The sequence below is a fragment of the Natator depressus genome, chromosome 12, assembly GCF_965152275.1.
Source record: "Natator depressus isolate rNatDep1 chromosome 12, rNatDep2.hap1, whole genome shotgun sequence".
Lineage (NCBI taxonomy): Eukaryota > Metazoa > Chordata > Testudines > Cheloniidae > Natator > Natator depressus.
Window position 1 is genome coordinate 43,567,160 of NC_134245.1, and position 14,110 is coordinate 43,581,269.

General features: G+C 45.8%; 1 protein-coding gene across 1 annotated transcript; it reads right to left on the minus strand.

Moving 5' to 3' along the window:
• Positions 1-1,863: 1,863 nt before the first annotated feature.
• GABARAPL2 (GABA type A receptor associated protein like 2) lies at positions 1,864-14,092 on the minus strand. Its single transcript, XM_074969043.1, has 4 exons — positions 13,893-14,092; positions 13,219-13,274; positions 7,598-7,770; positions 1,864-3,406 (listed from the first exon to the last, which is right to left on the minus strand). Exons 1-4 carry the CDS (start codon positions 13,924-13,926, stop codon positions 3,316-3,318), a joined length of 354 nt encoding a protein of 117 aa, XP_074825144.1. The 5' UTR covers positions 13,927-14,092; the 3' UTR covers positions 1,864-3,315.
• Between the last annotated feature and the right edge of the window lie 18 nt (positions 14,093-14,110).

The window sequence follows — 14,110 nt, forward strand, 5'->3', positions numbered from 1 at the left end:
TAGTAGGGTGCATTTAAAATTTTCAGGGAAGGCTAAGTGATAAACCAGTGAATCATGTGTCTGAATTATATAATCAGCTGCTTCAATTTATGTCCTAACTAGCCAGAGCCTAATTTTGCCTATGGACAAATGGTGCAGTGTTTCAGTTTAAAGGATAAAAGCTCCTTTTTAATGATAAAGGATACAAAAAAAACCCAGCTAAACCTATTGCCTTCCTTCCAAGTTTTGAAAACCAGGGCCAGAAAGTCCCTCCAGGCAGAGACTTGCTGTGCCAAGTTTCTGCCCATAACAAATATAGATGAGTGTTAACTCATAAAAAAGGAGGGTTCACAATGGAAATGATGACAGGACCTTAACTGCTGCAGCACTAAAATAATGAAAGGCTTATTTATTAAGAGCACTTTTTCAGATGCAGGGAGCACATGCTGCACAGTTGAAACCAGCTTTAATAACAGGACACTATCAACATTTTGCAAGATCCTGCCTCCTCCCAACAAAAGAAACTCTGTGGCCCTTTCAGATAGCACCAGTAAATGTGACCTTTAGAGCCAAACATAACTTTAGATATAGTGTAAGCGCCTAGAATTTTCAACTTGTGTAAATTCAGCAATAGGCTCACCATGATAACCACATTAACCCTGGTACATTTAAAAAAAAAAAAAACCCACCTCACTAGCACCATAGTGTTAAAAAAACAAAAAAACAGGGTTCTGTTTGCAGCCTGAAGTATTATGGTTAGTGATTTCCTACTATACTATCTTAAGAGAGATGCCAATTCTCCAATAACTCAATTCTTGCCATGTAGCTATCTGCCCTACCCATTATAGCATGAGCGCCCTGGCATGTAACTAGAGGCTGCCTCCTCTTCACTTGGCAGCACACATTTTCCTTGTTCTACCCTGTGTAGTCTGAATACATAGAAGCAGTGTAGCAGTGTGAACAGTGTAGCAGTGATGTGGAAGTTGAAAGCTTATGGCATAATTAATACCATTTGTTCTGGGTTTGCACAACGCGTGAGCCAAAGGCCAGTGCTGTGATTCAGTCCTGGTTCCCCAAGGCCCTTGTGCACCATTGTAAAGAGAGAGTGAAGATCAAAATAATTTCAGCCCCATTTACTTGTCTAAGAGCCTGTTTACGTTTAGAGCAGGGGTAAAAGTAATATTAAATTCTTACCAGTACGGAGGCCTGGCTCTGGCCAGAAGGGGCGGGGCTGGTAGGGGGTCAGCCTCCCCCAGACAGCCTATTTGCACTGCCTGGCCTGCACCACCTGGGGCTCTGGCAGCGATTGAAAAGGGCCCGGGGCTTCAGCTGCTGCTGTGGTAGCAGTGGCCGGGAGCCCCGGGCCCTTTTAAGTCGCTAGCCCCGGGGCAGCTGCCCCCTCACTCTCCCCCTGGTCAGCAGCCCAGGGGGAGGGGAAGGGGCAATTATGTTAAAGCACTGCAGCAGCGCTTTAACATCAGTTGGGTACCAGCCCACGTTCACCCCTGGTTTAGAGTATGTCTACAGCACAGCTGGAAGGTGTAATTCCCAGCTCAGGTAGCTATACATGCACTGCTTGGTTGCGCTTGTGAGCTAAAAATAGCAGTATGGCCACAGTGGTACAAATGGCAGCTTAGGCTAGCCAGCCAAGTATGTACCTAGGACCATGGACATGATTGTACTTAGGTGACTAGCCTGAGCCACCATGCCCACACTGCTATTTTCAGTATGCTAGCTCAATCGTGTGTATGGCTGCCCAAGCTGGGAATTCTAGCTCCAAGCTGCTGTACAGATGTACCCACTGAGGGTTGTGATGTGACTATACCTATTTTCCAATCATGAATTTGGAGTGGCTTTTAATTTTCATGAAGTAGAGCAGTGGTTTGCAATTTGTGCCCTGCGGGCCGCTTGTGGCCCAATCAACACAGAGCTGCGGCCCATGTGACATCCTCAGGGCCATACATGTAGTAGTGGATGCGGCCCACAATGATAAATAGGTTGAGAACCATTGGGGGAAGTGAAACTTGATGTAAGGGTATATAACCTTCTCTCACCTCTGTTTGCCCTGGTCTGCCCCCTCTCTGCTAATTCCAATCTGGACCTCTTCTACAGACGCTCCCCGGGTTACGCAAACCCGATTTACGCAAATCTGATCTTACAGAAAAACTTCCGTAACCTAGAAATAGGAGATTTGGGGGTTTTTTTTGCATAATGTTTGGAGATACATTTCCGACTTATGCAAATTTTGACTTATGCAAGGCGTTCCTAAACAGAACGCCTGCGTAAATCGGGGAGCATCCGTACTTAAAAGAATAGAAGGATTGTCTTGGGAATACATTCCTTCTCATTCAGAGTCATGCAATATCAGCAGCAGTTGCTTACCTGGAACAGGGTTTATATATTTAACTGTCTTCTGTGCAATTATTGATTTTGGAAAAAATTAGTCCTACTGTCTCTTTTTGCCCTTCATTTAATTTCCATCTCCTACCTAGTGTATTATTCTCTCTCACTCCTTTGCTGCCGGGTCCTCTTCTGCCCCTGCATATGTTGTCCAGTATTTTGACTGTCAGCTCTTCCCCATATACGCAATCCCATTGTCCAGGTCCCTCCTCCCCAGCATCCTTGGACTGACAGCTGGGTCCTATTGGCAACTCTTGGCTCCTCTCCTAATGAGGACTGGCTGCTCCAGGCATGGTGGTTTGGTCCCCAAGGACAGATCCTTTTTTCCTCCTTTTATGTGCGTCAGTGTGCTCCCTCACTGTAGAATCTTGACACGCACCACTTGCTGGCCAAAATTAAGGTAAAGAAAGGACATTGGCCAAATAACAGCATAACAGTGTGGGAGGAATTTTTATTGTAGTTATTCCTTAATAGAATTCAGAAAGAGGAACATTAACTCAGTTCAATATGATAAGCATCTTGCTACTGCTCAGAATAACCTAGTGAAGCCAGTGTTCCTAATAATTAATATTTTAATTCTTGTCAAGCTAACACCTGAAACTAAATCCAGAATAAATGCATGTTCCTCTTTTTCATGTTTTAGTAGCCCAACTACTTTGCATCAATATATAAACAATGTAATTAAATATGTATTCCAGAGGGGTGAGGCTCTGGGAACTTATAGCCATGAGGACAATGCACAATAAAGGAAAAACCCCCGAAAAACTCTGATAATTTACCAGTCTAATAAAACAAGACCTATCAATATATTAGGAAATTAATCCAGTTACAAATGCATGATGTGTATGGGAGAAACCTCTGTGGGTGTCATAACTGAAAACAATTGGCTATTTACAAGATACATTGCGGGATGGTGCAGCAGCCAGACCCCAGCATTCAGAAGCCAAATGTGTTTTCTCCACTGTAGGCCACATATAAGAATCCATCCTCATCCTTCTCCTTCTCATAAAGCTGCCCCATAGTTAGGCTTGAACAAGGGGAAAGAAAAAGAAAACACAATGAGAAGTTGTTCAAGGCAGCAGAGCTGCATATGGTAACAATTACTGTATGGCAAACAGAGAGAAGGGGATACAATGAAAAACAAAGCTCTAGACTAGAAGTGTAAGTTTAAATACATGAATGAGAATATCTGAAATGCTACTGATTCCAGAGAAACACAGCAGGCATCCACATCCCTTAGTCATCACCAATATCCCTGATTGCTCCTGAGGCCAGATGTTCTAGCACTGGCATTCATAAAGAATTTCTGGGAATCTGCAAAATGCTTGGATTTTTACTGTTAAGTTTGTGGAGCTACACAAATGCATTTCATAAATGTAGATTTTAGTAGATGCTGTTTGAGGCCTAATGCACTGGTATGTTTACAGTCTAGACATGTTGAAGCTGAAGTCTTGGGATGTCATCACTTTTAGTGGGATCACACCCTCAATAGCCCACTTTTGTTGTTGTAGCTGAAGCAACATCACCACCTAGATTTAAGTTTGTGTGAACGTTTCCATTGATAACTCCCCTTTCCCATTCCAGTGTTCAGTTCATACCCTGTTGGACTAATTTTCAAGGCCCAGTCTGTATCCAAAGGTGAATTTATTTTGAAAGTTTGTGCAAAAAATATTTCAAATTCAGCCACTTTAAATGAGAGGTTGGGGGAATGAACACCTATGATAAAATAAAGAGACTAATCTAACTCTTGCTCCAAAATGTCTGAGGGTAGCAAGTTTAAATTTGGCAGGAAACCAATCCTCATTGACGAGAAGGACCTTTTCAGTGTCCATGTGAAAATACATTTTGATTTGACCATGTGATGAAGGATTTAGACTAATTTTATGCAGTTCCAATACTTTGGGAATACCAACATTCCAAAGAAAGGAAGGTTGTTGCACTGAGCATGCACGTGTGGTTAACCTCACTGCATATGATGGAATTAATCTGCTAGAGGGTGCGTTGAAGAAGGTAAGGCTTCTATTATACTCTGCCTCATTCACTGCAGATGATGTCTGTAGTAGTCATGTCTCATTAATTGTACAGTGAGGTAAGAGCATGCCCTATATGCCATCGTCCTAAGTGTGCACCTTGTATAGAACAGGCTGCTTTGGTGCTGTCTAGCCAAATAGTTCCAGATGCTGCAACTTGTGTTTAATGACATTTTGTAGGTGTTTGTTGAATATTAAGTGATCTTTAAAATGAAAAAAAAAAAAAGTCCTGTGACCTATTATGCTGCTTTATGATGTATAATAGCCTGAAAGATTTGTCAAAAAACAGGTTTTATTTCCTGTTTGTTGTTTAAATTGGACAGTCAGCTTTGTGCCCCTGCAGGTGGCCTGAGGCACTGTGAGATTGTGTTATAACAAGAGATGAGTAGCTTGCAGGGGGGAATGGATTTTCAGTGAAGCTGTTTGGCTGAGCATGTGAGGCCTTACACTCACTTGACAGCATTTCTCTGTTTGAAGATAACACTATGACCCCTGAATGCCACATCCCATCCATAACATCTCAAGGAATGTGCTGCGCAATGAGTGGAACCTTTTTCATTTTAGTGGGAAGTAAAAAACAGGAAAGGGGAAATGGAGGACACATGAGCACCTGGCATCTGGTTAGTAGAACCAGCAGATGCATCCGATGAAGTGAGCTGTAGCTCACGAAAGCTTATGCTCAAATAAACTGATTAGTCTCTAAGGTGCCACTAGTACTCCTTTTCTTTTTGCAAATACAGACTAACACGGCTGCTACTCTGAAACCTGTCAACCACCTCTGTAACTGTCTAAAAATCAAGGAAACAGTTGAGGCAGCCAGTAACACATTCCAGTCTAATACCGCTCATTTTAACTCTGCCCATCCTCCCAACTGTTTCAAAATGTTGACACTCAGAAAAAGAAAAGAGAAGAAAAGAAAAGAAGAATAGTGGAGGGAAAGAGAGGATGGGAGGTAGTGGGGGTGCACACAAAAGCCCCTGGCATGGGGAGAAAACTGGGACCCTGACATGGGGGGAGAAGTGAATAAGGGGATGTGATGGGGTGTACCAGGCCCTAAGGCCCCCTGCTGGAGGCCTCGCAGCCCTACCACACCCCACCCCAGGAAACAGCAGTAGAGACGAGTCCTCCAGGCTGCAGAGAGAGACTGCAGGGAAGCAATTAATCAGATCCCAGCAGGCTCATATAAAAGGAGCTGCTGGACAGAGCAGATCAGTTGCTGACTGGAGCTAGGGAAGTAAGGATGATGCTTGTGGCTGGCTACAGGAACTCAAGAAAGATTTCAGCCCTAAGGTAAGGGTGAAGATGCTGGGGCCATCATGTGGGTGTTGCAGTGAGTCCTTTAAACAGAGAAGTAGCCTGGTGGCGCAGAGGAAGCATGTGGGGAAATGGAGGAATACCAGAAGCCCCCTGCTACATGCAATGAGCTTGACCTACAGAAGCAAGGAAGTGTGTGACCCTCTAGTTAAACCTTGTTTTTTGTTAACATTTGGGCAAAAAGATGCCTTTGTTAAAGATTCAACATCCTTGTCCATCTAGTTAATATGTGAAAGTTAACAACTCACATCTGAGATACACACCCAAAAAGATGTTACTGCAATACCAGGAAGATCAGACTTGAGTAACCAAGCAGGAAGGGAAAAAAAAAAATCCCTTTCAGGCCCTCATACACAATAAAGTAGCAAAGGGGGAGGGAAGAACACAACACGCAATTTTTTAAAAAATCTTTTGCAGATTGTCTGAAGAGACCATTAAGGTTGCATGGTTTTAAGCATTCAAATATCAAGTAATGCCTTATCTCTGCCATGTTAGTAAGTAACATGATTATACTGCATTATTTGAGAAACAGCATGTAGCTTCTGCTACAACCTTTGGTGCCTATGTAGTATCTGCTACTACAATATATCATTCTGTGTACACCAGGCAGCCAATAAAATTTATTTCTATATAAAATGCATAGTGAATAAGACAAGGGGCCATTCCCTTCATTCACTTTGCACCCTACAAGATTATAATTCTGCACTGTATTATTTAGGAAAGTAGGTGTCTGCATCATAATGATTCATACATACCAGGGGTAGATTTAAGGGTTGTTCCAGGAATCCTGACTATGGTATTCACTTTTGAGCATTTAATCATGCAACCTTAACATTCTCAATGGAACTTTGACTGTTGGTATCATGCTTGGTGCTGTAGAGAACATAGAGTAAGCACAGTACTTGCTCCAAAGAAATTAAAGTTTAAGAGGATTTTAGTGATCCTCTCCTCTGGATACTAAAATGATTCCTGAACTCTTGCTGAAGTGCTGTCCACTTTGTTATACTTCCTTTCTTGGCAAGAAGTTCACCATCTGTGTCTTAGACGACTAACATGGCATTTCAATAACCTTCCCCACCACCCTTCCCTGATGCATGTTGCAACTGAGTTGCTTTACAATGATCTTTTCTTCCAGCTTATTCTTATAAATAAGATGGGGGTTTGTATTTTGCCAGCTTTTAAATAAAATGAGAAAAATTAGGGCAATGATATTAAAATAGCAAACCATTCTTCCTTTACTTCCTCAGCGAGCTGCTCCTCAGTATATCCTATTGAGGGGGTTAACACTAACATCATAGCAGAATGCAGTCCATCAGGCTTATGCAGTGGTGCAAGCAGAATTCATTTCTTACTGGCACGCTGCCCTCCTGGGAGGGGCACAAAGGGGAGACATGACTTCCTCACATGACTTTCTCCCCCTCCCAGCTCAGGGCCCCTGCGCTCTCCCTATACCCTCACCATGATCCATCCCACACTACCTGGGGGGAGGGGCTCTGTCCTCCTCCCACTGTGTCAGAGACTTCTGAACTGCAGGGCTCTCCGGAACTGCAGCAGCGAAAAGAGCAGAACATGGGACCACTCCTCTGGTGCAGTTGTACCACCCCCAACCCTGTCCTCTGATGGGGCTGCTGTACAGACCCCAGACGAGATGCAGTTGTGTGGAAAGGCTGGGGGCGGGGCCGGGGTGGTACAGCCACGCAAGAGGAGCTGCTGGTGTGGGGCCACCCGGCAGCCTCCTGTGTCTTTCTGGTACGGAGTACCAGTTATAAATATCTTACTAGTATGGGGGACTGGACCGGACCGCCGTACTTGCACCACTGAGCTTATGTATCTTTAGTGAAATGCACACAAATTCCAGTCTAATGGCCTCTCACCTGGACTGTGGGACAGTCTTGTCTACAAAGAGGAATATTGCTTTCTCAGATGGCAGTTGAATCCTCTTCCTGATGATCCACATGAATTGGGCCACAGTGATGTCAGATGGAACCAGATACTTCCTCTTATCAATGTCAACAATCTGAGAGCCTGAGACCTTTTCCACAATGACCTATTAAAGCATAGATACAAAGATGAGGCTTTTCTGGGCGGATCTAAACAGATTATTTTCTCTCTTGCTAGGACAGTCTTATAATGCTATGGGCAGGTGGATGTCAAATAGAAGGTGAAATGAATCCATCCTAACTGGATTCATCCCCTCTAGACAGCTCAAAACACCCTGCTCAATGTGCAGCAGCAGTCAAAAGAGAAAACAAAATGTTAGTATGCATAAGTAGGGCCCTATCAAATTTACAGTCCATTTTGGTCAGTTTCACAGTCATAGGAAATCATAAAAATTCATGATTTCAGCTATTTAAAACTGAAATTTCATGTTGTTGTAATGGTCGGAGTCCTGACCCAAAAAGGAGCGGGGGGTGTGTGTAGCTCACGAAAGCTTATGCTCAAATAAATTTGTTAGTCTCTAAGGTGCCACAAGTACTCCTGTTCTTTTTGTGAATACAGACTAACACGGCTGCTACTCTGAAACCTTATTTCTGTGCTGCTGCTGGCGGCAGCATTGCCTTCAGAGCTGGAGTGGCGGCTGCTGGCCAGGAGCCCAGCTCTGAAGGCAGTAATGCCGCCAGCAGCAGTGCAGAAGTAAGGATGGCAGGGTCTGGTGTTGCCACCCTTACCGCTGCGCTGCTCCCTGCAGAGCTGGGCCCTCAGTCAGCAGCCGTCACTCTCTGACTGCCCAGCTCTGAAGGCAGCAGTGCAGAAGTAAGGGTGGCCTGGTATGGTATTGTCACCCTTCTGTGCTGCTGCTGGCGGCACGCTGCCTCCAAAAAAGATACAGCTAATACAGAGGATGTTCTGAGATTGGTGACAAAAATGAGGGAATGTGAAAAACCATAAGGACTATTCAGACAACGAGGGGATGTGATAAAGGTATATAAAATAGTGAATGGGCTAGAGCAATGGCTCTCAACCACTCCATACTACCGTACCCTTTCAGGAGTCTGATTTGTCTTGCATACCCCAAGTTTCACCTCACTGTAAAACTACTTGCTTACAAAATCAGACATAAAAATACAAAGATGTCACAACACATTCTTACTGAAACTGCGGACTCTCACTTTTACCATATAATTATAAAAAATAAGTTAATTGGAATACAAATACTGTACTTACATTTCAGTGTATAGTATATAGAGCAATATATACAAGTCATTGTCTGTATGAAATTTTAGTTTGCACTGACGTTGCTAGTGCTTTTGATGTAGACTGTTGTAAACTAGGAAAATATCTAGAGGAATTCTTCTCCCCGCCCCCCCTGCCCCCCCGGGGTATGCGTATCCCTGGTTGAGAACCACTCGGCTAGAGAAAGTAAAGCTTTCCCCTATGGGCATATGTTCCATAATTGTCTACTAAGGGGTTTCTTGTACCTTCTAAAGCATATGGCACTGTTCACTGTCAGGGACAGGATATGGGTCTAGACCACTGGGCTGGCCTGATATAGCAATCCCTTACTTTTCTCTTAGTAAGCACGGGCCTCCAAGGGTGTATTGAACATATAATCATGAGCTCAGTGATGTAGTTACTCCCTGGAGCCAAAGGTCACAGCATAAGTAAGGGTGTATGCTGAGAAAGTTCTTGCAATTTGATAAAACTCCTTTACACCAAGTCTATCACTGATATCCTCTGCAACCTTAGCCTGACCTTTTATCCTAATGCCTAATTTGTTTTGGAGAAGACTGAGGTGCTAGTGATAAATAAGGAAAATGGGTCTAAGCAAAGGCTGGCTTCAAGCCTGTAAACTGTATCTGTGCTTTTATCCTGTTACATTGTAAGGCTGAAGCTATCTACAGGAATCATTTTGAGGACATTCTATGGCCTCTGTTATGCAGGAGATCAAACTAGCTGGTGATATGATTCTATGATCTGGAAGGGACCGCAAGAGGTCACCTAGTCCAGTCCCCTGTACTCATGGCAGGACTAAGTATTATCTAGACCAGAGGTGGGCAAACTATGGCCCGCGGGACAGTCCTGCCCGGCCCTTGAGCTCCTGGCTGGGGAGGCTAGCCCCTGGCCCCTACCCTGCAGCCACGCAGGCAGTGTGGCTGGCTGGCTCTGACTGGGCAGCGAGCTCCTGCTGCTCTGAGCAGCATGGTAAGGGGGTGGGGAGCGGGGGGTTGGATAAAGGGCAGGGAGTCCCAGGGAACAGTCAGGGGATGGTTGGATGGGGCGGAGGTTCGGGGGTGGGGGTCACGGGACAGTTGGATAAGCGTGGGAGTCCCGGGGAGCCCGTCAGGGGGCAGGGGTGTGGATAGGGGTTGGGTGGGGGCAGTCAGGGGACAGGGAGCAGGGGGGGTTGGATAGGGGGTTGGGTCCTGGGGGGGCAGTTTGGGACAGGAGGTCCCTAGAAATTCTAAGGTACAGTTTGACTCATTTAAGATTTTTTTTTACTTTGTGACTTTCTTTCACATGGAGTGCCACTCCTACCCAAACAAAACCTACTGTCATTCCTATATATTTTGTATCACTGTGTCACCCTGATTCTCCTCATTCCACCAAGCTTCCACAATGCCTAGTATATCAAGATCATCATTTAATGCCAGGCACTCTAGTTCACTCATCTTAGTATTCACACTTCTAGCATTTGTATATGAGCACTTGTACATCTTGTCAATGTGAGCATGGAGAAAGAAATTCTAGGGAGAAGCCAGCCAGAGACTCATGGTTAATGGTGAGACATTTAAAGTGTTGTTGGGCTTTAGAGCTAACACCCCAATAAAATAAATAGGGGTCCGCAGGAGTTCACCTCTTGTGAGTCACTGTTTCTGGCTGGGAAGACTCAGAAAAGCAACATTGTATTGGTTGTACTCAGGTTACATCTGGAAGATCATCTTTGCAATGAAAAGAACAAAAAACTTTTTAAAATGTGAGTTAAAGTCTGGCTATGCCATGCAAGCTACATAAATACATCATGGGGAGCAGATGTTCCACACTGCTGTTCTACAACAAGTTACTGTTCTTAATGCAGGAATCACTTGGTGAAATTTTGTTTTGAATTATCCAGGAGATGAGACTAGGGGCTGTACCAATGTAGCAGCACTGCTGTAGCCCTGCTAGTGAAGATGCACTATGCCAACAGTAGAGGGCTCTCTGCTCAGCATAATTACTCCATCTCCCTAAGCCGTGCTAGCTCTGTCGGCTGGAGAGCTTCTCCCACCGACATAGTGCTGTCCACAGCAGCGCTTAGGTTGATGTAACTTACATCACTCAGAGGGGTGGCTTTTCCACACTCATGGGTGAATTAAGTTATACCAAAGTGAGCGCTAGTGTGTACAAGCCCTAGATGATCACAATGGTCTCTTCTGGCCTTAAATTCCATAAACCTGGTGGGTAAGGTTGGGGAAGAAGGGGGGGAGAGGGGAAGATGGAAGGATGGCCACAGAAGCAAAAGAAAGGAGGATGTTGGGTTGAGGGAGGGTTAGATATCATCGGCAGATGGAGGAAAGGACCTGCCTAATATTGACCCTCTGCTGTCTGCTCCTCCAAGTACCAGACAAGAACAGAGATGAGCCAGACCTTATAGAGGAAACCAGGGTGTGCTGGAGGGGAGGGGCCTGAAACAGAGGTACCAGTCTCTCTCAGGTGTTTCTATACTGCCCATCATTTTCATATCCGAATGCTGCACAAATATGTTCAATCTGTAGAGTCAGTCCCAGAGTGAGCTTCAGAGAGGATTCTGCTCATTTCTTCAGGTTCCAGAAGCTCTACTTGGTGGGAGGGGAGGATGGGACAGCTAGTATGTGTTACAATGGTGGGCAGAGCTACGGAGAACAAGAATAACCTAAAAAAGGATCAAGTTTCATGCCTTAATTGGTATTTATGAAAATTGGTTGTTGTTTTTTTAAATTGTGAGGCCCCCAGAATACCACAGCTGGTGGGGGCCCAAGGCTCACAGAAACACCTCAACAAATAACCCAGCTGGGGACCTAGAGATTCATAGACACCCCCAGCCCTTTTTGGCTCTTAACTAAATTTCAAATACCCAGGTTCAGAATGATGCCATGGGGGCCTGCCACCCTTACAAACCCCCGTTAGTCTGGATTTACAGAGCCAAATATGAATCCATAAAGTCTAGATGTCCTGAACCTGGGTATTCGAAATTGGATTGGGAGGAGGCAGATTCAGCTCATCAAGTAGTAGTCAGAGTGGGGAGGATCAGCATGAACTTGAGGAAATTAAGGCGACTGTCAGAATGGAGTTGATGTGGGCTTGAGGGAACAGAGTTAGGGGAAGGAGTAGATAAACAAAATCACAGGGTTGCTTCCTGTGTTGTCTGATGGGGTTCATTCATGCACTGGGACATTGGGGTGGGTCAATATCTGGTACTCAAACAGGGGTGCAGAGGTTTGCTCAGAGGTATGTGGCTAGAAGATGTGAGACATGAGGTGTGGTGGTTTAACTCACTAGGACACAGCTAGAGGGGAGTCCCTTACAGGGACATGATCTCAGAGGGGAGGGAGAGTCATCCACTACTAACTGGTCATATGGGCAGCTGCGCAGAAGGGATCACCCACTAGAATCCTGTCAGATTGGGTGCATGCATGGAGAGCTCACCAACGTGTAACTGAGGCATAGAGTTTAAGGCCAGAATGGACCACCAGATCATCTAGTCTGATCTCCTGTATATCATAAGTATACAACACCTACAAAACCCAATAAATGAAATTAGATCTCAATATATACCCCACAGGAGACCAGAGTATTGTGTGTCACAGGCAGAGAATAGGAGGGACCAAAGTGCAGCAGTGCCCAAGGCCCCTGCAATGGCAGGGAAATGACTGGACAGAGAAATGAATATGGTACAAGGTGGAGTCCGGTGGCACCTTAAAGACTAACCGATTTATTTGGGCATAAGCTTTCTTGGGTAAAAAAACACTTCTTCAGATGCATGGAGTGAAAATTACAGATATAAGCAACTGAAGAAGTGTTTTTTTACCCAAGAAAGCTTATGCCCAAATAAATCGGTTAGTCTTTAAGGTGCCAGCGGACTCCCTGTTGTTTTTTGTGGATACAGATTAACACGGATACCCCTCTGATACATGGTACAAGGTGTCACGTACCTGGATGTAGTCAGGGCATAGGCATATGAGCATGCACAGAGGGTGAGTCACTGAGATGTCACCTGTCTAGAGATCAGGCATTGAGGAAGCAGTCACTAGGATGCAGCTGGGTGAGGGCTGCTCCGATGAGATCACTCACTGGAGGGTGACAGTGCTGGGACCAAAAAGGTGTCCAGAAGGTATTATTTGGAAAGTCAGGGGATGGAAGTTACTTACCAGTACACAGTTGGGGGCAGATAGTTGGAGGGTTGTGTTAACAGCAAGAAGCACATACTGCATGAGGCTACTCATCAGAATGTGATCGGAGAGGAAGTTTACTTCACCTGGACAAAGTATCAGGATATGGGGGAAGAAGTGGCGTTACAGGATTGGCATGGGTTACTTACTGGCACACGGTCTGGGTATTTGGCTCGGATTTTTGCAGACTCTACACATCTGTGCTCTGTAAACAAAACATTTAATTAGAAAAATGACAACATGGCTCACACCCTGGGCAATGTAGGGTAGACCTAGGAGAAACAGAAGAGATGAAGGAGACAGGATCACGTAGGAGAAGCTCCCCATTTTCTCTTTCCTTCCAGTCCTATCTTTCATATCTCCCTATGCTACCTAAGGAACCAAACTCCGGGGTAACATGTAGCATCTTTACAGGAGGAGACACAGTACTGGGGTCCCCAGGGACGTGTCTCTTCTAAAGATCTGCAATGGGTCGGAGATGACTGGGCAGTTGGGGGAGGAGGGTCAGGGCCCTCTGCCTGCGGGGGAGAGGTGGACTGGAGAGAGGGGTAGCCTAGATGGGTATCACTGCGTGTGGGGGAGGGTCAGTGCCCAGTGGAGGGGGCAGTGAGAGGGTGAACTAGGGAGGCCTGTGGAGAGATGGTGCCTGAGAGGAGGGCCTTGCTTGCGGGCTGAGAATGGCCCCAGTCTGTGCGTACGGCACCGCCCGAGCTAGGAGCCTGGTGGGACCAGGGGGCGGCGGAGGAGCAGTGGCTCAGGGCCCACTGGGGCTCGGCGGGGTCGGTGAGCCCACCCAGCGCAGCCCCAGGCCCCGGACCCTTACCCAGCGCATGATCCTCCTTGAACATCCACTTCATGGTGCGGGGCCCTGAACGGGGCGAAGCGGAGCCAGCGGGGATCGGTGCCCGGAGGTCCGGCCGTGGGGGTTGGTGCCAGGTCGGGCCGGGCCTGTCACCGTCACAACAACAGCTCAGCGGGCGGGGCTTCCGGCTCACAAGTTCCCTAGTAACCAGACGAAGGGGCGGGGTTTCCGGCCTACGG

Excerpts from the sequence above, each read along its gene's own strand:
- GABARAPL2 (XM_074969043.1), bottom strand. The coding sequence starts at position 13,926 with ATGAAGTGGATGTTCAAGGAGGATCATGCGCTGG. Across the intron at positions 7,771-13,218 it reads AATACCCAGACCGTGTGCCA|GTCATTGTGGAAAAGGTCTC; the intron begins GTAAGTAACCCA and ends ATGCTTTAATAG. Across the intron at positions 3,407-7,597 it reads AAGACTGTCCCACAGTCCAG|CCTAACTATGGGGCAGCTTT; the intron begins GTGAGAGGCCAT and ends CCCTTGTTCAAG.